At 34.9% G+C, this 22,369-nt stretch overlaps 1 protein-coding gene, 1 long non-coding RNA gene and 1 other non-coding gene across 3 annotated transcripts; 1 reads left to right on the top strand and 2 right to left on the bottom strand.

The window, feature by feature from the left end:
• Positions 1-270: 270 nt before the first annotated feature.
• Positions 271-2,516, top strand: LOC145579190 (uncharacterized). The gene is made up of 4 exons (XM_081636439.1): positions 271-448; positions 534-721; positions 831-993; positions 2,144-2,516. The coding sequence occupies exons 1-4, from the start codon at positions 371-373 to the stop codon at positions 2,294-2,296; spliced, it is 582 nt and encodes a 193-aa protein (XP_081492565.1). The 5' UTR covers positions 271-370; the 3' UTR covers positions 2,297-2,516.
• Positions 2,517-5,749: 3,233 nt separating this feature from the next.
• Positions 5,750-8,298, bottom strand: LOC145579189 (uncharacterized). The gene is made up of 3 exons (XR_014099085.1): positions 7,859-8,298; positions 6,298-6,332; positions 5,750-6,037 (listed from the first exon to the last, which is right to left on the bottom strand). It is a non-coding gene; the product is annotated as an uncharacterized LOC145579189 (long non-coding RNA).
• A 4,758-nt stretch (positions 8,299-13,056) lies between these two features.
• Positions 13,057-13,163, bottom strand: LOC145580552 (small nucleolar RNA R71). Its single transcript, XR_014099570.1, has one exon. It is a non-coding gene; the product is annotated as a small nucleolar RNA R71 (small nucleolar RNA).
• Between the last annotated feature and the right edge of the window lie 9,206 nt (positions 13,164-22,369).

Raw genomic sequence — 22,369 nt, 5'->3', positions numbered from 1 at the left:
CTAATAAATGACCTCCTACATTGAACTATAAATTAGACAATATTGAACAGATACTATATCATAATATTGATGAAAATAAAAAATTTTAAAATTACAAAATATGCGCAATTCATATTTATATTCATGCATAATAGTGATTTATTTTTAAAACATACAAATTTAAAATACATTTTATATAAATCGTGCCCACACGAGTTCTAACCTAATTAATTACTCATACACAATAAAGAGAAATAGACTTTTAATTTAGGGACGGAGGGATCATTTTAAAAAAATAAAACAATGACGGAATCATAGTTAATTTTACCGCACTCAAAATCCAAAATGGCTATTGCAGAATTCGCAGGAGCAGTGAGCAAGCAACTCATCAATGGCGCTTCAATCAGCATTCAAAGAAAGGCTTGGAGATATGGAGTCCACTCTTAATCAAAGACTCTCTCTCCTCCAGGTTTTCCCTCGTCATTCTTCTCCATTATTATCATCTCTACTCCCTCTCATACTCTAAAATTGGAAAGTAAACTACCAATTTGTAGGATGAGAAAGAGTTGCAAAAGAGGAAATCCTTATTATTATCAGCTAAACACGCCAAAATCAGATTACTGGAACAAAGATGTTTGATCTTAGATCGAAAATTTGCATCAGATAACTTCAAAATCTCGTCACTCAAATCCGAAATTGAGTTTTTGGATCGTCAATTTCTATCCTGTGCTCAACAGTTGAGGTTCGATTTACTGGAAATTGTATTGAATTCAATGTGATTAAGTTGCGATTTTATTTGAATTTAATTCGTTAGTTTGTGTTGATTTGTTTTGTAATGTGTTGCTGGTTAGGGATTTGAAGGTTGAGGTAGAGGAGCTTGAGCAATTGGAGGAAGAGAGAGATAAATTTTACGCTCTCAAATGTTCTGAAATGAATGATTTTAAGAAGGAAATTCAGGAGTATGCTGAAGAAATTGGTAACAAAATCAAGGAATTGAAATGTGGTAATGAGAAGGTGAGTTATGTGATGAACTTGAAATTTAGTACTCGAACTATAATACTCTCTCCGTTCCTAAATATGCCGAGTTGCAGTGGAATATTGTTGATTTATTTGGTTTTAAGCGGATTGTTGATTAAGAGTGAATAAAAAAAGTTGGTGGATGATGGAACCACAAAAATGAGATATTGTGTTTCTAATTAGGGACAAGAATTTTGGGAGGAATGCGATATTGAGTTCAAACTCGGTTGAAATCATGAAAATTAAAGCTACATAATAATGGTAATTAAGTGCAGGGATAAGGTGAGTTTGGATGATTAACATTAACATTGTATCTAGTTCTGTTTGTACTGTTAATCATGAAAATGATTACTTGGAACTTAGAAAATGGAATTGCTGAGTTTGAAAACTGGTATGATTTTAGCGTTCATTGGCTTTATTTTTCAGATTTGTTTATGGAAACAAGAAGTGTTGAGTAGTTGGGGACACCGTGGTTGATACTGGCTGAATAGGAATCCTGAGCACCAAAGTTAGTGTGACTTTTGATTTTGTTCAAGTGGGAGATATAACTCTGTGGCTTACATAAGGAAGTTGTTTTATAAAGGAGATTAAGTTAATGAACTCCCCCACTAATGTACATTCTCTTTATTATACATTTGAAGTGTTGGTGTTTGGACAGATATGAAGATAAAATAGTCTTCCGTTATACGTAGAAGGGATGTTGATAAGCATATTGATAATTTGATATATGATGTTATTGAGGTTATTGTAGAATGATGAATTTGACTTAGGTTAGCTGTATTCTTTTATACTTGGTTTTAACTTTACTGCGAGTGGAAATTGTTTTTTGTTGTGTTTTGCTGATCAAATAGAGTTGTAGATGGAATTGAGGTTATTGCGTTGTGTATGGTGCGGGCTTTGGTCTGTTTAATTGGTGACGATGGTGAGCAATCATAGAAGGAAAAGAATGAAGGAAGAATAAAGGAAGATATAGGGAAGAGGAAAGGAATGAAGTAGGGAACCTGTGCTTAATGTTACGTATTGGTCATTCATATAATGATTTGCTTATTATCTGTGAGTACATGGAGTATTGGTCATTGTGTTTAATGTTTAGTATAATGATTTGCTTATTATCTGTCAGCTAATTTCATGTTATATGTGACTTCAGGATAGCAACCGTGAGGCACAAACTCGTGACATTCAAGCTGCTAAGGTGAGAAAGTCAGAACTTATAGCTTTGAAGGAAAAATTGGCCAGTGACCTGGAGTCTAATAGATGTTTGAGAGCAACATTGCAAGAGCAGCTTCAGAGTCTGTGGTGATATGAAAGTAGTAGGCTAGTGTAGAAAGAAAAGAGGTAACTGTTACCATCAGAGATTACGCCGTAGCATCCTACAGGCATGCTCCTGATCGAGTGGTATAAAAATTCATGCATTGATCAACATTTTATAAAATCGGCACATAGTTTAATTTTGACATGTGCTGTTTGATATCATTGCTTAGAGAGGGGGAAAAAAACGAATATTTTAGTGACAGTCAGTGCCTCAGCAGGAGTAATTGATTATGAAGTCATTTGTGGAAAAGAAGAATCCTCAAGCTCTTAGAGGAGATTCAGAATCGATTCTATAGAAATGAATATGCTGAAACTTTCTTGGTTTGTGCTGCTTAGATTTTCTTAATATGAAAAATGAATTCAGAATTTGTTTTAAGCAAGAAACTGCAATTAGATTCAAACAAAATAGATAGGTTACATTGTTAAAATGAAAGATAAGAAATTAACAACACATACATCAGTGATATACCACTTTTTTTTTTACTATATTCATCCCCATTAATAACTTCAATGATACCATGATATGAAATTACTCTGGTGCGACTCTTGAGCCATTTGAAGAATCTCCCTGACCCCCTGATGTTGGAGGCTTTCCGGTGAATATAGTCTTCAATGCCTTACCCAGCACCGTATTTGGCTTATGCTTTGTCGACTCTGGAATATCATCCTTCTTTATTGGCCTATTTCCTCCATTTTCCATCTTATGCTTAGTTTGATGCAAGCAAACACTAAGAATTAGTTCCTGATCTTCAAGATTAATATGAGTCAATTTGTGTGATTTGCAACTTCTATTTGAAGCGCAAGGGATTATATATATGCTGCTCTACATGCATTTCTCTTTGACATCTCTTTGGCATTTCTTTGGCAATTTCAAGCATTGTTAACTATGTTTCAACAACGGGGATGTTGCATTTCTATCAACTTTCTTGCCGGCCTCATTTTTATCTAAATATAATGGAGAACTAATTATTTTTTTTTTTTTATATAATTACTTTTTTTTTTGGTTCTTTTTAGGCTTTTTAGCTAATACAGTTTGACTTTGGGCACTAATCACATCAGTTACTTCTATTTCAATTTGCGATTATTTTTAAGGAAAAACATATTTATGTTAGATCTTGTTAGATTCTCTGCATCTATTTTCCAAACATTAGTTTTCATAATATTTGCATATTAACACTTGAAGATATTAATATAAGAAATTATGCATTGACATATATATCTAAATGAAATTTGTCAATTAATAGTCTAATATGAACTAGAAGAATTACATTGTATTGATTCTAGAATTTACATGTGTATTTCCATGGTATTGCTACCATTGCTACTCGTGTGTTTAGTTTAGGTAAATCCTTACTTCGCAAGCAATTAGCTAGCTAAGTGAGATTACTGGTGCATTTCCTTTGATGTTCTAAAAAATTTCACAACTAATTCAACGGTTGATAATGGGTCTACTGTTGAACCTTGGGCCTTTTATGTACTGTTTTCAAATTGTGAGATTGTGACTCATCCCTCCAAATTTTTTTAAACCCAAATTCAAACCTCGAAAAAAAAAAAGACAATTTTTTGTAAAAAACAAATGTTTCCTCTAGGATTTCTCCTCTAGAGGGTTTTTCTAGTTCCCCATATGAATTCTCCTTTGAGAGGGTTGTTCTCCATTGCTAGATTTATTCTGTCTTTTTTTTTTTTTTTTTTTTAAGATTTTTCTTCACTTTTCTCCCTTTTCTCTCCTTCACAACCACCTCTTTCACTGGATTATGATTTATGTTCTTATTTCATTTTTATCTTTTTTAATTGGAATGATATACAATCTCGGTTAAATATTAGTTCCAACTTTAGAATATTTTATTTCTCACAAATAATACCTCCAAACTTGTAACTAATATTTAACTGAGGTAGTATGTTTTTTTTAGTCTGATTAATATATTAAACTATATGTTATTTACATTACAATTTATGTTTTTTAAGGTACATAAATAAGTAATGTACTATTGGTTTCAATAATATAAAATATATTCTTACAGTTTCATTTTTTTTTTTTTTTTTTTTTTTTTTTTTTTTTTTTTTCATATCAATGTTTTACTGGTATATATTCATGTTCTTTTGTTTTCACTTTTGTTCTTCTATGTATTTTTTTTTAAATAATTTTAATTTTATACATATTTATAATTATATCTACACAAGCATCTATATATATTTATTACATACATGTATGTAGTATTGTCAAATTTCAAACCGAAATCGTTTAATTGCCCAAAATCAACCTATCCAAATGAGAACCGAACTGATTTAAAACTGATTTTTTAAAACCGAAAACCGACCTAAATCGTATTTTTATAAACACGAAATTGAATCAATCCGAATAACGTTAAACCGTATAGGAACCGAACCCGTTAACGAATCGAAGCGATTCTAAACCGAACAGAAAGAAAACCAAACTGGAAAAGAAACAAACCGTTTCTAACCTGAAACCGCTTCCAACCCGAAACATTTGAAATGGGATAAAAACTGTTTACGCTGAACCGTTAACAAACTGCAACCCGATTGCACCGAATTGTTTATAAACCGAATTGATTATAAACTGAAACACTTACAAACCGAACCGTTTATAAATCGAACCGTGTACAAACCGCTTACTATAAAGAGAAGATTAAAATCAAGTTAAAAGATATTTTAAATGAAATCTAATTATACAAACATGTTTACTTAAGAGTAAATTATTATTTTCCACTGTGGATTAAGTGTTAGAAACTTAGAATATTATTTGACTTCCCTTAGAAATATCATTTTGTTGTCTAATCCGTGAGTTTTTTTATTATCAAAACAAGGAATATACCGGAGTATAGATGAATTAAAAGCTACTTTGTATAAGTTAGGCATAGAATATGCTAACTGATTTGCTATATGTAATGTAGAATATTGACTAACCTAAACAATATATAACAATTTTTGTGGTATATCATATCACTAATATATAAAGCCGGTCTCGTAACCAGGTCACAAGATAGAGACATTTAGCATTCTAATTTTTCTCCAAGTGTCGCACCACGTATGTACCGCGCGCACTACTACATTTTTGACCTATTACAACCCCCAAATACGTTGCATTAGGCGTCAAAATCCGTGGCATTAGGCCTAATGCAATGGCCATGTACCGTGGCATCTGCTGGCGTTGCAGTAGGTCTAATGCAACGGCATAGGATACCTAATGCCACGACATCAATGATCCGCTGCGTTAGATTAATACCTGATGCAACGACAACATTTATGTCATGGCATTATCTATAATACCTAATGCCACGGTTTTCTATACCTAATGCCATGGTGCATATACCCTAATTCCACGATTCTCTATACCTAATGCCATACAATGCATGTACCTAATGCCATTTTTTTTAAAAAAAAATAGAATTTATATTTATACAGTATAACTTTAAAGTTTGTACATTATTGTCCTTTAAGGAAAATTACAAAATCGAATAACACTAATTAACCAAGAAAAAAAATTGAAAGACTATCATAGCTAATCAATGTTTCCTAAATACAACATTTTCAATCTGTTTAGACTGCCATATACCACAAAAACCAAGGTTTTAAAGCTGGAAAAAATTTATCATCATCTTGAATTCATCAACAAGACAACAACAATAATATACAAGGGCAGCAGTGGCAATATCCAACCGCAACAATATACAGGAGCGAGCAGGCCAGGAGGAGCAGCAGCAAGCAACACCTACAGTATGAAGCAGCAACAATTGAAATCACCCATGCTTTGTGCTGAGTTGTATTTGGAGTACTCCAAATTCACCTCAATAATTTATCTAACACTAAACCAAAACATATGTTATCGTTCTTTTTTGCATAAATTAATAGGAACCAAAACCCAAATTAGCAAAAAAAATTCCATAACCATAAGCATAAATCAAAGGCATAATATTTCCCATTCATTCATTGATCCAAGTAAATGCAATGAATAAGGAGATATTGACTTACCAGAGTGAAGCCCAATCTTCTTGGAAAAACTCAAACTGAAATTTTTTAGAGAGATATTCAAGAAAAGAGGTTAAAGAGGAAAAAAATCAGTGAATGTAGAGAATAGCTCTATTCAAGAAAAGAGGTATTTGAGAATAGCTCTATTTAGTCTTTAATAGCTCTATTATTGTTTTTGAGAATACCAAGTTTCAATGATTTGAATATCTCTATTTAGTTATCAATGATTGTAGACTGTCATCACGACAGTATGGACAACGATATGAGAATAGCAGAAGTATACAACATGGTGGCAGCATCATTTGAGCAAGCAAGAACATAACAATGCGTAGCAATAGCTATCAGCGGCAACTAGACATCATAATTACTATAATTGCACGCTTACTTATCACAAACAAGTAGCCTTTGCCAAATGATTAATTAAATGAACCCACATTATATTAATTTCTTAGATTCGACAACACTACAATTCTAGTAACCACCAATAAACAACCAAAATGTTCAAATCATCAGACGAATATTAAAATTATAAGAAGAGAGCAACAATATAAGTCAATCAAAAGAAAAGGGACTTAGATAAGAAATACGAAGTACATGTTTTGTAAACTACATTACTAAAAGAAAAACTAACAATACTCATACTACTACTACTACTACTACTACTACTACTACTACTACTACTACTAAGTCTAACTACAAGTTTACTACAATCTCAAACTAATATAGTAGAATACAAGACATAAAATTTATACGGATCCACCAAGATACAGTTAAAATTCAGAGCATTAAAAGTGAAGGAATTGGACACTATTTTAACAATAGAAAAGCGTTGGTAGTGATAGAATTGAAAACTGAAAATTATACTTGGACTACTCTAATAGACATTACCCAATTCACCCCCAGATTGATACTGATGAAAGACTTTTTCTATGTAGACATTATCAACACATACATACTATAATTAATCATTTTACAATATATTGTTTATCATATTAAACTGCATCATCTATGTAGGAGGAAAGAAGGGAAAAGAACCTCGTCAACGGTGAAAATGACAGAAAGTAAACAATAATCACCAAAAGAAAATCATTATTATTTAGCAGATTGCGATTACTCAAATCAAGCATATATAAAACAATGGAATACTACTCCTTATTATTTAGTTGATTGCAACTACTCTAATGGCCTTTAACTCCATTCAAACAACAAGCAAAAAACTTGTCAAAGGGGCCAAACTAAAATTTAGTAGTTCAATTATCTTTTTCTAAGCACTAATTAAACTCATATTATCAAAATTCAAAAGAAATCCACTAAAAATAAATTTCCAGAAAATTAAATAGGATGAACCTAATCTATTTTTTATACTTTGCTCAGTAGTTTCGCAAAACCCCCAAATTGTCAAATCTTAGAATAAAAACAATTAATAATAATCATCAACCACAAATTAAGAACTTTTAATTATGGCAACTCTAATTATTCAAAAAAAACTGACAAAAATCTAGAAAAATTAAACAAAAACCCAGAATTACACATACTTCGCAAATTAGAGAATTTCTCAACTTACCATGGTGGACGGCGACGGGTCGGCTACGTAGATGGAGGCAATATAGAATTAAGTGTAGTGAGAGAGAACTCAGGGCGACTGAAAATAGAAGTTGGCCTGTCACTTGATGTCACATCGCTATGTAGAGGCTGTTCAAAATTATCTGCAAAAAATTGAACAAATTAGGGTTAATTTGTGAAGCTATGAACTGGAAATTGAAGAACAATTGGAAACAATGCTTAAAAGGAGAGAATTAAGTAATTATTTAAGGTAATTGAAGAAATTGGGATTAATAAAAGCTCTAGCTACTCGTTTGCATTTCTCAACAATTTGTGTAATGAGCAGAATTGGGGCTTTTTTTTTTTTTTTTTTTTTTTTTTTTTTTTAAGAAGAAGACCATAAATACGTTTTGTTTTTCCTTTTTTGTTTTCTTTTGTTATTTTATTTTTAGAGATTTAGATTGAGGCGGTATTTCAAAATTTTAGGAAAAAATGAGGCAGAAACCCCCTATTGTTGTATTAGCATTTATAGCCGTTGCAATAGACTACCTAATGCGACGGCATACTATAGTCGTTGTATAATTCGTTGCATTAAACATATGTTAGTATAAGCCATTGCATTAGGCTTATCTAATGCGACGGAAATAAAAGCGACGTTGCATTAGATATTCTATAACCGTCGCATTTGATAAAAAATGTAGTAGTCGTAGGCGACAAATAGGTTTTATTGTGATACATATGATGATAAGTAAGCGATTTTTGGATAGATTTTTGGATAATTAATCATAACTTTTAAAAAATATCCTATAATTCAGTTTTATTTCTATCATAATATTCGTTTCAAAAAATTCTTTAAACTGAGATCCATCATAATATATTTAATTTAGTTAAAAAAAATAGAGAATTAGCAAAAATAACTTTAATTTGGTAAAAATACTTTCATTCCAGTCAAAATAATTTAAGTTCAATAACAATAATTTTAAGTTAATAATAACATAGATATATATTTACAACAAAACTACAAAAATTACACTATTCTATAAAAGCAAACATTTAAAAAAATCGGATGTACAATAAAGTATTATACATCCGCTAAAGAGTTAACTTAAAATTATCAAAAGTTACCCTTAATTAAATGAATAAAATTTATCTAGTATATATAAGTTATCCTGATATAGATAAAATTTAGTTATGTTGTATTGATAAAAGTTACCAAAAAAAGTCTAAAAATTACCCATATTCAATAAAAGTTACCTCGATGTACTACTGTACGTATATCGGATATATACACAAGTTTTTGTTCTATTAGGAAGAGATAGGATATCGTATGTCTAAATATACTGCATCGTCAAAAGCAAAAAAGTTTATCTTAAAATTTATCAATGATCCGGGCATCGCCCGGGGACAAAACTAGTAATAATAATACGGAGTACTTTTTGTAATTCACATCAAAATTTATGATTCTCATCACAATTATAGCTAAGCTCAACCCAACTCAACTCTGACTTCTCATTACAGTTGAGCAAAATTCTCTTCTTTTTTTATATTTATAATCACAAGTTAATCGCTCCATAGTTAACTGAAGAAACTAAACCCTAATCAGAAGTAAAAGAGTAGCCAGTAGGCTTGATGAATTGAGGTTGAACACATCAAGGAGATCATTCGTTGAGTGAGTGCTTCGGCTTCTTCATGTAGACATCAGTTAGAAAAGGAGAAGAGGAAAATTATGTTTCTGGGAAGCAACGTTTGAGTTTCTGAGCACGCAACAACAAATGAGATTCTGAGCAGCAACAATACTTCAAATAATTGCAACGAACGAATTGATAATGAGTCTTAAAAAAAACGAATTGATAATGAGAAGTTAACAGAGAAATGAGAATGAGAGGGAGATCTGAGCATGAGATAAGAGAGAGAATGAAGGAGCAAGGAGATCGGCGCCGTGAAGAGAGATAATAAGGGATAAGGAGTGAAAATGGTATATTATATGATTTATTCTAGCCGTTGATTTTTTTTTATTCTTTAAATGTCAGGCTTTAAATTATTATTTGTTTTTTTTCTGGACAGGTAAAGATAGTGATCCGTATGTGTTGTGGGAGGAAGAAGTTCACCGTTGATTGTTTTTAATTTATGGTTGGGAGTAGATGATGTTTTATGTGTTGTATATTCATTTACTCCCAACCATAGATTAAAAACAATCTACGATCAACCTCTTTTTCCCACAATACACACGGATCACCTTCACGGATAATGATATTTTAGCTAATCTTAAGACTACAAGTCAAATTAATTAATACTGTTTTGGGTATTTTTACCTTACCACGTGGACCTTACAGAGTGTGACATGTGTCACTCTCGGAAGGGCTCCAAATGGACCAACCTGGGTACGACAAATGACAAGCATATACCCCATTAGGGAATGGCGGCCTTCAAGGCGCAATTCCCGAGACAGCCAAAAAGGGGCACAACCCACAAACCTAGGCAGAGGCACAATTTCCAAGGACCCTATCTATAAATAGGAAGATCCCCCCCCCCATTATTGGGGCACATTTAATCATTACATCATTTATTACTCTCGAAAATAAAGAAAACGCCTGATCTCGAAATCCGAGAAGATGTTTACTTCTCCGCATCTTTTTACGCCGAACCTCGACTAACTTGATCGTCAGAGGCGGAACTCCGACCAACCGGAGCTTCCGTTATTTTGCAAGTATAGACAGCTAGGACCTAGACATAGTGATGTAACTCTCCCAAGGAACCACAAAAACCCTAAAACATTTGGTGCTGTCTGTGGGGAGAGTACCTCTAAGATGGTTTCATAATAGTTTGTACCGTGCCGCCTCCTGATCCCAAACGGCCTCCTGTGGATGGTCAGGTCCATTCGGACCATGATACTAACAATGACTTTGTGGTCGAAACGCATGTGGCCCCTGATGGGGCTCTTAGAGCTAGATGCATTCGTCCCAAGGATAAATTGGAACGCGGGGATGATCAAGCAGGTCTGATGAGCGTCATTTATGGCGCTCAATAGAGTAGCATTTAGTTCCTTTTTCTATATTTTCTTGCTTTATTTTCATATAATTTTTCTAGTTTTCTTTTATTTTCCGTCTTTATAACTCATTTTGGTTTTTCGTTTACTTTTGCGAGTTTTTCATGATTTTTGTTATTTTAGTTTAGTTTCATTTCATTTTGCTTTCTCCCTTATTTTTACTTGAATTTTTGTAGGTGAAGTTTCAAAGTTTAATTTGCTGCGCTCTCACGGTTGCGCTCTCATTGATTCTAGGTCATAAACACGCAAATATGTGAAGATCAAGGGCTGCCCTCCTCACAAGCATCATCACGAGAGCACCGTCGATAGGGATACACGAGAGCGCTAGGAGCAAGACTTTATGCAACGGACTACAAGCAAGCAAGAGGAGTTGCGCACGCCGCAACGTTGCAGCAGGGGTGTGCGTGCGCAGGCCCCCCTGTGCGTGCGCGTAGGCACTTGTGTGCGCGCGCACGGGTCTGTGGTGCGTGCGCACGGGTCTGTGGTGCGCGCGCACGGCTGTTCTCCGTCCCCTTATGCTCGTTTTACTATATATACCCCTTGACTTTTTTTTTTGAGGGGGATGACGTTTTCATTTGTACTTGAGATTTATTTCCAGATTTAGTAGAGAGAGAAAGTAGAGAGAGAAACTTTAGATTACTTGTTTTGTAGTTCAAATTACATCTTTGAGCTTAGATTTCATCATCAATCAATGAAAATTAGTGAGAATTTCTTTCTTTGAATTTACTTTTTCTTGATCTTTCCTTTAATCCTTGAATGTTTGATTTTATTGTTGATCTTTGGTTTGAGAATTTGTTGAATTTGATTTTCTTTTTGATTAAGCTTGAAATGATGATAGTTGTGATTCAATTTGCTTTATTTTTCAATTCCATTATGTTTTGTGAGTAGATTAGTAGCTAGGGAGAAGAGGAAGCATGCTTGATTGATGATTTTTGCTAGTTGATGATTCTTGGTTGATTGAATTGTTGCAATTAAATTGGTTGACATAGTTGTGCATGTGATTAATTTAATTAGGTTTGATCAACCTAGATGATTAATCTAGATTGCATAGCAAATTTCAATGACATGAACTCTTGATTTGAGAATTGCTTTAATTGGTTGAATTTGATTGTGATTTTCCTTGTTATTCATTCATAGTGAACCCTTGCTTGACTTATAGGAGATAGCTCTTGAATTCTATTAATTGCAACTAATGTTTGTCCTTTGCAACACTTGAATCCATTGAGTTCTTCATCGATTGGCATGATCATTGAGCTTGCATGTGGAACCTTAATCCCTAGTGTTTATCATATTAATTTTCTTGATTTTATTAGTTGATTGAAACCTTAGTTACAACTCAATTCACCTCTCATTCTTCGAAGTAGCTTGACCATAGGATATAACATTCTCCCCCTCATTCCTTATGGTTCTACTCGGACTTGTCCTATACTAGGAATAAGTTTGACTTTCTTAATTGTTTGATTGGTGGTTCTTTAGATTTCAACGACCTAGATTACCACACATCAAAATGGAGTCGTTGCCGGGGAGTGATATTGGTGCTTTGCTATAGTTGGTGAGTCTACTTCAATTTTAATTGAAAAATACAAAAAGATTTTTCTCTTTTTGGCTACATTTGTAGCCGTGCTACTAATTGTTTCTTTTGAGATTATATGCGTAGAGCACGTGGTCGTTCATTAGTGCCACTTGATCCGGAAATTGAGAGGACAATTACAAGGATAAGAGTTGCAAGACGTTCTTTGAGTTCTAGCCCTCCAAGTGAAGAAGAACCACAACAAGAAGAACAAGCAAGGATGGGAGAAAATCCAAGGGTGGCGTTCAAGGAATTGGGGATTCCGGGTGCATATAGGTTTGAAAGTGGGATTGCTCCACCAACAACACCGGCAAATGACTTCGAAATAAGGCCGGCAATGATCACTTTGATAGAAAGGCGACAATTTAGTGGGGATAAACATGAAACCCTGCTAAACCATCTCAAAGAGTTTGAAAAATATTGCAATACTATTAAGGTGAATGGAATTTCCCAAGAATTCATCCTCCTGAAGCTTTTTCCCTTTTCTCTCATAGGGCATGCCTTGGAATGGTTAGACAAGGAGGTCAAACCCAATTCTCTAAGGACATAGGACGAAGTGACCAAGGATTTTCTACCCAATTTCTATCCACAAAAGAAAACGGCGGAGGTTAGAGCTTTGATTTAAGGTTTCAAGCAAAAGTCTAGTGAAAGCCTCTATGAAGCATGGGAGAGATACAAGGAGTATCAAAGAGAGTGTCCTCACCACGGAATTCCTACTTACCAAATTATTCAAATCTTCTATGGTGGCCTAAGTCCTCAAGGAAAGTTGTGTCTTGATGGAGGAGCCGGAGGTCCCATTATGAATAAAACGGAGGAGGAAGTGGTAGACATAATTGAAGACGTAGTGAGGTACTATAGAGAATGACAAGATGGTGAAAGGGAGCCAACTAGCAAGAGTAATTCTTCGGTGTACTCAGTTGATCATCTTAATTCCATAAACAACTTGTCCTCACAAATGAGAAACTTGGGGAAGGAAATGTCCGCTATCAAGGCAAAGTTGGAAAGTGCTACCTCTCAAGTTTCGAATCTTCCCTTCCAATCTAAGGGGAGAGGTATGTCTTTTAACTCTCAACCTTCTCCCTCTTCTAGTAACATGCTTAGTGGTTGCTTGTTTTGTGATGTTTGTGGATCGTATGATCATGATGCTTCCAATTGCCCTCATGCATGTATAGATGTTTGTGATGATCAAGAAGGGAATGTGAATGAATATGTGAACTATGTGTCAAATAATAATGATTCAAGGTTTGAAAATCAAAGGGGTCAATGGAATAGGAATTACAACCACAACAATTTTGACAACTATAACCAAGGTGGCGGTAATAGGAACCAAGGAAACCAAAACTCCCGAGGTAACTATAACAACCAAGGTTATAGTGGCCAAAATCAAAACCAAAATTATGGTAATCATAACCAAGGTTATGGTAACCATAATCAAGGTTATGGTCAAAATCAAAATAGAGGTAATTGGAACAATAAAAATATGGGAAATTTTCAAAACAATGCTCAAAGGGGTCCCCCACCCGGTTTTGCTCCAAAGATTCAAAGTGATAATTCCTATGTTCAACCCTCTTCTTCTTCTAGGACTAACTTGGAGGAAATCATTGAAAACCAAACCAAGTTGTTAAACACTTACATAGAGGTGAGTGATAAGAAGTTGAATGAAATGATGACCCACAATAAGATGCTTGAAAACCAAATTTCTTAACTTGCCAATGCTTTGAAAGACCAAGCAAGCTCTTCTTCTTTACCCTCTCAAGGCCTAGACCCTCTCAAGGCCTAGACCCTAAGAGACCCGTTAATGCCATAGTCATAAAGAGTGGTAAGGTGCTTGAGGAGAGTTTGCCTAGCAAGAGTAAGATTAAGAAGGGTGCCAAGGAGGTTTTAGTTGAGGATGAGGGAGATGGTGCATCTTTGAGTGAAGTAGTGGTAGAGCCACCAAAGGAGGTGAAGGAAGAGAGAGAAGTTGTGAAACCCAAGCTTCCTTATCCACAAAGATTCATGAGAGACAAGTTGGATGAATAATTTGGAAGATTTATTGACATGCTCAATCTGGTAAGAATCTACATTCAAGGGCTGAATGACGATGTAGCTTACACAGACTTCTTTAAGGGTCTCAAGGACGGGTCAACTTTTAAGTCCAACCTCATTAGAAAGAGAGTCTTCACTCTCCAAGAAGCTTTGATGGAGACATAAGCCTATTGTAGGCGTCGTTCAAAGTGCGCCTACGTTGAGCATGTGTTGAATATGCTTGGCACTCATAGGAAGTGGGAATTGACATTAATAAGATTAAGGACACGATTAGGGACAAGGAAAGTAGGGAGTTACCAACAAGTTTTTAAGGAACTTGTAAACCGTTCACGGATAATCTAAGGCAACCACGAATAAGAGACAACAATAGGTAACAACGATTGATCGGTGAAGGTTACACCCAGCATTCATAGTCCATGAGATTACTAACTCCATATGGTTCAGAACCACAAAAGGAGGATCGGGGATGATGGTACGAAGTGAGTCATGGAGTCACATTCGCCGTATTGGCCTCTACTCAATTCTTATAGTGAAAAGTAATTCCTGCGATCTTAAAGTCATACAAACAAAAATTCAATTTGCTCCAAACTACAATTACGCTAAATTGGTTGAATATTAATGCACATGTAATTCTAATTATTAGAGATCACTTCATTTAAACAACAAGATTAAAAAAGAACCAAAATCGGTCGTCCAAATTATCTTATTAGGCGTGATTTTCGATTAGATATTCCCTTTAAACATGCAATATGGTGATCAACAATAACAATAACAATAAAATCAACATTAATATTGGAAGCAATTTAACAATAATATCGTTAGTCAAATCAAATTATAATAATAACCCTAATCATGATACTAGTAATGTAAAATAAAAATAAGAGTAATTAAGTGATTAATTACTCACTTTCCGCGTTTCTTTGAATTGCTACATCATGAATAAATTGTTAGTAACTTCAACAAAAATAAATCAAATTGATATTAAATTAAAAAAAACGTAGAGTGGATTTGGTCCAAACCTTCAGTTAATTATACTTTTCACGCCTTGGTTTAAGGATAGAACCTCGGGTCAAGTATGGACTCCTTGGAGTGCTTAAGGGATGTATGAAGAGAGAATAGGGAAGGCTATTATTAGGCTAAGAGAGAGAAGAGAGAAAGATTGTTGGTGTATAAGAGAGGAGGAGAGAATGATTTGGTGCTTAAGATTTTTGATGATTGAAAAAGGGGTAATATGGCCTTTATTTATAAAGAAAAAACAAGGGTCGTAGAATCAAGAAAAGATCCGAATTCGAATCAGAATAAAATACTTGCCATAGGCAGCAGTTTTTGCGATTTTTTTTATCATATCTTTTGATCCAAAATTGGAATAAGATAAATAATATTTCGTTTGAAAGATCTTGAAATCTACTTTCTAACCCAATTTGAATCAGATTAAAACCGTTTGTAGAATAAAAGATATGGCCGAAATAGTGGGACAGTGTCAGTTTTGGATAGAGTTTCGTATTTATTTTATATATTTTTCGTTTTAGCTCGGAATTAATATTATAATATATCATTGAAAAGACAATTTCAAGGGCTATTCAACCATCTAAGATTTGGATAAAAAATATGGTACACAAAAATCATATCTGACTATCTTTGAACGTCTTTCAATTCGAATAAAATTAGGACTTTCAAAAAGAGGAGTTTTATTCAATTTCAAAATCTTTAATTTTATCTTTTCAAAAAAGAAAATTAAGATCTTTTAGAAACTTATAGAAGCTTCTAATTAATCCTAATTGGTTTAGGAATGGGATTAAAGCATTTGGACCCTCCACATGATCATTGGGTCGTAGGTAAGGCGGGCTTAGGTTTGGTTTGGGCTCAGTTTAGTATTTTGGCCATAACTTATTCGTTATAACTCGGATTTGTGCTTATAATATATCATTGGAAAGCTCTTTTCAAGACCTATCCAAATACTTTTAAATGATGATTTTCCTCGCCTCATGAATGCTATTAGAGATGATTCCACGCCTATGGAATGCTGTTAGAGATAACTTTCCCCGCCTCGGGAATGCTGTTATAATCGTTGACTTCTTCGCCTTAAGAAGTGGCAACGACCGATAGTTTTCTACGCTGGTGAAAAACATTTCTGATTGATGATATCTTCCTCACCTCAGGAAAAATTATCGTGAGCTACCCTGCCTCGAGCAGCCTATTGAATGAAGATAACTTTCTCGCCTCAGGAAAAGCTATCGTGAGCTACTCCGCCTCGAGTAGCTTATTGAATGAAGATAACTTCCTCGCCTCAGGAAAAGCTATTGTGAGCTACTCCGCCTCGAGCAGCCTATTGAATGAAGATAACTTCCTCGCCTCAGGAAAATATATCGTGAGCTACTCCGCCTCGAGCAGCATATTGAATGAAGATAACTTCCTCACCTCAGGAAAAGCTATCTTGAGCTACTTCGCCTCAAGTAGCCTATTGAATGAAGATAACTTCCTCGCCTCAGGAAAAGCTATCATGAGATACTCCGCCTCGAGCATCCTATTGGATGAAGATAACTTCCTCGCCTCAGGAAAAGTTATCGTGAGCTACTCCGCCTTGAGCAGCATATTGAATGATGATCATTGACTATTTGATTATGATGATGGTTCGATTATCCCCAAACATGGGTCGTAGATGGTTCACTTGCCCCCAAACGTGGGTTGTAGATGGTTCGCTTATCCCCAAACTTGGGTTGTAGATGGTTCTCTTATCCTTGAATGTGGGCGGAAAATGGTTCGCTTATCCCCTAACGTGGGCAGTAACTAAGACCTGCAAAATAAAATTTGCCAATGGACTCGTATAGACTATGATTTTCTTGACCAAGTTTAACTTGACATGTCATGACATCTGTATGACTTGTGACTGTGTGTGTATAGTTTGAGTGTGTGTGAAGACACAAGAAAATGAAAATGCAAAAGCAAAAATTTCTGTCATTTTTTTTCATGAGTGGAGGGTACTGACTTTTTCCCGGAGAAGAAAGACGTGAAAAATGAAGTGAGAGTTTTTGAACTTTCCTCGATAAAAATTTTGAAAAAGTTTTTGAACTTTCCCAAAAGAAGAAAGATGAAAAAAGGAAAGGAGTTTTGAACTTCCTCGCTGAGAAAATTTTGAAAAAGTTTTTGAACTTCCCCAAAAGAAAAGATATGAAGAAGTTTTGAACTTCCTTGCTGAGAAAATTTTAAAAAAGTTTTTTAACATCCCCAAAAGAAAAGACATGAAAAAGGGATGAAATTTTGAACTTCCTCATTCAGTAAAGCGAAATGGATCGCATGGATTTTCTTTTTATCAAATTGAATTGCTCTTCTTGAAAACAATGTATGCATGGAGAATGTTCGTAGGTCAGGAGGATAAGGACAATTACATCATATGACACAATCCACGAATGCACTTAGTTCATGAAGCTAAGCATCAAATAGTGTATGAAGAACAATCTTGATGAACGTTGCTTAGGTCTGGAAGCTAAGCACGCATATAGATGAAGGGATTGCTTAGTATTGTATGAAATAATGAATCTTGATGAGTATTGCTTAGTTCAGGAATCTAAGCACAATATGTAACGTATGAAATAACGAATATTTCTTAGGTCAAGAAGCTAAGCAAGTATGCCATGTTTCTTTTAATGAATGTTGTTCTGAAATATTATGAAGCATGCGCATTTTTGAAGTAATTAAGATTTCATGATAAAGGGCTCCTATGGGAAGGATTATATGGTTATGCATGTGCGAAAGAAGTGTGCAGTGTGAATGTGATACTAAGGCTGGCTGCAAAGGTTATGGCGAGGGAAATAAATGTGAGAAGAGTCAAAGATGATGACTCTTTAGGCTGGGTAGGGTATATGATGTGGGTTCAAGCCCCAAAGTCTAGCTCTAGATGGATTGGGATAAGCATTTGATATTCTTCGACTCGATCATGCATATGAATGTGGCCGCACATCAATGTGAGGTAGCCTACGTATCCGTTAGGAATTAGGCCGAACGTAGCTCGATCTAGCCGAACTTTGCAGAAGTGTATGTACACCTCAAAGAGGTCTTTTGAGGGTTGTAATGTTGTTAAGGCTGGTGGTTTGAAGAAGGGTGAAAGGCTCAAGACTCGAGAGAAGCCCCCCAAGATGTGTAATTGTGTATTTGAAATTGAAATTTGCAAGTTTTATTTTTCACATTTTTTTTTTTGCTTTGAATTTTTGTTCTTTTTTTTTATTTTTCTTTTTCATTCCTTTGTATCAATATGGGCAATCTCGAATCATGCAGTCCATCACTCACTTAGCATTAATGTTTCTCAGGTACGGTACCAAGCACTCGATGAGAGACGCAACTCGAGACATGTTCATATCAAAGACATTGGAACACTTGCCCTTACACATTGTTTTATTTTTATCATTTTTGTAAACTTGCTTTTGAATGTTATACAAATCACACACCTTCCAATCCCAGGGTTAAGTGAATGTGGGTTGAAGAAATGAAGGTCAAACGTTAGACAAGGCTCAAAGTGGTTAATGAAAAAATGGAAATGTGATTGAATGAATGGTTTAAGGGGAAATGATAGGTTCCAAAGGGTGCCTCAAATCATTGGTATACCTTATACATAATGCAGCAACAATTTTTTTTTCTTTTTCTTTTTGTGATGCAAAAATGACATGATCGAGATGTTTGGAAAGGAATTCTCATTGATGAAAAAGCTAAGAAACATGACACATGGACACATGCATGGATAAGGGAAACCTATGCTAGACTTATTAGGAGAAAAGGGTTGAAACAAAATAAAAAGGCATGAAATCTTGTATGGAAAGCTCGTCTCGTGCTTCGTCTTCATGGTTTCTTATGACTTCCTTCTTGCCGTTAGGAGGGGCAAGAAAATTGTTATTGTTGATGCTTTGATTGGAAGAAAAGAAGGAAGGATTGACGTTCCCCTTATTCTTCCAACTCTTGCCTAGTGATTCTTAGACTCAAGTATTGTGGAATAAAATGAGCTCACTTAGTGCATTGACTCAGTACTTGGATTGGAAAGGAAGAGTGTATGAAAGGATTTCAAAAACCAATGGGAAATACTCCACTCATTCCTATTACAACAGAAAACGACGAATGCATGGTCCTAGTATACGATCATAAAAAATATAGTGCATTACTCGAAGACAAAGTGTGTGTAACAACTCAACAAGTGTGATTAGGTGAGTTTATTAAGAATCGTGGTATGATCTCATGGCTAGACATGATGACGTTGTGAAAAAATAAAGGACACAAGGACCAAATAGCACGGAAGATTAAAAGACAAACTAACTTGATTAATTATGTCCAATTTTAATGTTTATGCTATTTACTAGGTAAAAATGGTCCATTGGAAATCGTTAGTCATAAATAAGATCAAACACAACCAAAGAACTCATGTTAAGATTAGCACAATAATCACAAAAGAAGAAGATTGACTACAGAGTTCTAGAAGAGTTATGACTCATGGGAATAAATAAATAAATAAAAATAAAAAACTACAATCCTATATTATGAGTTGACACAGATTAAAGGACTAAGAGAAGTAGAAGATTGGCTAAGACTAGCTTGACTCAAAATAAAATAAAAAAAATATAAAATACAAAAGAAGGTTGGACGCTAAAAAGACACCTAAACTGGACAACCTGTAGCATTTCGGTAATAACTTTTGATATGTGACTCTGATTGTGACGAATTCAACGCCAAATGAAAGATAAAACTTGGGGCTACAAATCCATCGCTAGCACGAAACGTAACTCTTTTTAGAACTCTAGTTATGACCAAAATAAGTTGACTCTTGTGTAGGATATAGGAATAAAAATCCGGGTTGACTCAAAAATTAAAAAAAAAAGACTATGACTCGACTATAAAAAAAGGATGAAATAAAAGAGAGAAAAAAAAATATAAAAAATAAGAAATGCACACATAAACACATTGTCACACATGATGCAATGAAGTTGGCAACCTAGAGTCGAGTTCTAAGTTCCACTATGATCAAGCTTATTTAGGTGTCAAAAGATACCATGGTTAAGAGTTTGGACGCGTTAGCAAGGCAGCTTCCCGTTGGCATACACCCTCAAGGGAAGCTCCACAAGTTCGTGATGACATGGGACTCGACTCCATGGTTTGGGTGGATTTAAAAACTCGGATGAACCCTTAGCTTATTGCCATGAAAATTTTCAAGTTGATAGAGCTTAAATCCCCCGGGCTAGCCACATACGTAGAACACGTACTATTGTGGCAAAATAGGTAAGCTAAAATGCATATGCATATGTGACAATGCCAATTAAATCGCAGGAATACAATTCAAGAATCTTTCAAGTCTCATACTCTCATCTTAATTAAAAATCTATCACCCAAATCAATAAATAACCAAGAATCTTCCCCAGTAGAGTCGTCAAATTGTAGGCGTCGTTCGAAGTGCGCTTACGTTAAGCATGTGGTGAAGATGCTTGGCACTCATAGGAAGTGGGAATTGACATAATACGATTAGGGACAAGAAAAGTAGGGAGTCGCTAACAAGTTTTTAAGGAACTAGTAAACCGTTCACGGATCATTTAAGGCAACCACGAATAAGGGACAACAATAGGCAACAACGATTGACCGATGAAGGTTACACCCCATTCATAATCCATGAGATTACTAACTCTATATGGTTTGGAATCACGAAAGGAGGATCGGGGATGATGGTATGAAGTGAGTTATGGAGTCACATTCGCCTGTATTGGCCTCTACTCGATTCTTATAGTGAAAAGTAATTCTTGCGATCTCAACACTAGTAGAAAAAAGTAATTGGGAAGCCCCAAATGGGAAGCGGTTATTGTATTCCACTTCCAAAAACCCACAAAAAAAAAAGACATGAAAAGGGAAGCGATTAGGGTAAAAACAATAGACATGTTGAAACCGCTTCATTCCCTTTAAAAAGAAAAAAATTTGCGGCCTTCACTGTACTAGTTAAAACCCTTGAAATTTTAAGCATTTTCGTTCTTGCCTCCTCAATTCCACGAACCCAGCTATTTCGTTCTTCCCTCCTCAATTCCACGAACCTTTGAGCTCTCATACTCCGGCACACCACGACCACGACCACGACCACCACCGCTCCTTCACTCCCTTTTCACTCTCAATTTTGCACCACCTTACCACCCTACCACCGTACCAAAGTACTCCATTTCAACTGCTGCTGCTCGACCACCTAACCACAGCTCGTACTCCATTGTCGTTGCTCTTGGTGCGCGACCATCGCACCACCACCGCCGCGTTGACCAGAGCTGCCCACACCATTGGACCACCGCACCATATTTCATTGTTGCTGCTCCCTACTGCCCGCATTCTCCCTAGTTTAAAGGCATCACCACACCTCTCTTCCTAACCCCATATTCCTTCTCTTTCTCACTCTCAAATTAGGGTGAGTTTTTGCTAAATTTTACTTCAACATTTATATGTTTTCAACAAATTCCCAAACTTTAAAGTTAGGGTTTCAAATTTAGTTAACACAATTTTATCTTAATTGTTTTATTAATTATTTGTTTATTCCATAATGTTAACTGTTACTTTAATTGTTTAACGGTTATATATATATATTTTTTAAATTTAAGTATCTTTAAAGTGATTTTTTTTAATAGAATAGTTAACTAGTTAGTTTGTTAAATTTGGTTAGTAAATATACTGTATGAATGGATTGTTATGAATGAATGTATGGATTATTAAGTAAACTTAGTTTGCTTATAGATATTATATGAACGAATGAACTTGTGTATTTTTGAATGTCAAATAAATGCAAATTATTGACTGCTTGCATCATCATTTGCCTAGATACCTGTTTGAGTCTTTCTCATTAAGAGAAAGTCTTGAATAGTCCCCAATTGGGACTGTTCTTTGACATT

This window comes from Chenopodium album, chromosome 14, assembly GCF_948465745.1.
Source record: "Chenopodium album chromosome 14, dcCheAlbu1.1, whole genome shotgun sequence".
Lineage (NCBI taxonomy): Eukaryota > Viridiplantae > Streptophyta > Magnoliopsida > Caryophyllales > Amaranthaceae > Chenopodium > Chenopodium album.
Note: the sequence above shows the minus strand (reverse complement) of the source record. Positions and strands in the feature narration are given on the sequence as shown.

Bases quoted from the DNA above. Each gene is read 5' to 3' on its own strand.
- LOC145579190 (XM_081636439.1), top strand. From the start codon at position 371: ATGGCGCTTCAATCAGCATTCAAAGAAAGGCTTGGAGATATGGAGTCC. The intron at 449-533 runs GTTTTCCCTCGT...ACCAATTTGTAG, and splicing joins AAAGACTCTCTCTCCTCCAG to GATGAGAAAGAGTTGCAAAA. The intron at 994-2,143 runs GTGAGTTATGTG...ATGTGACTTCAG, and splicing joins TGAAATGTGGTAATGAGAAG to GATAGCAACCGTGAGGCACA.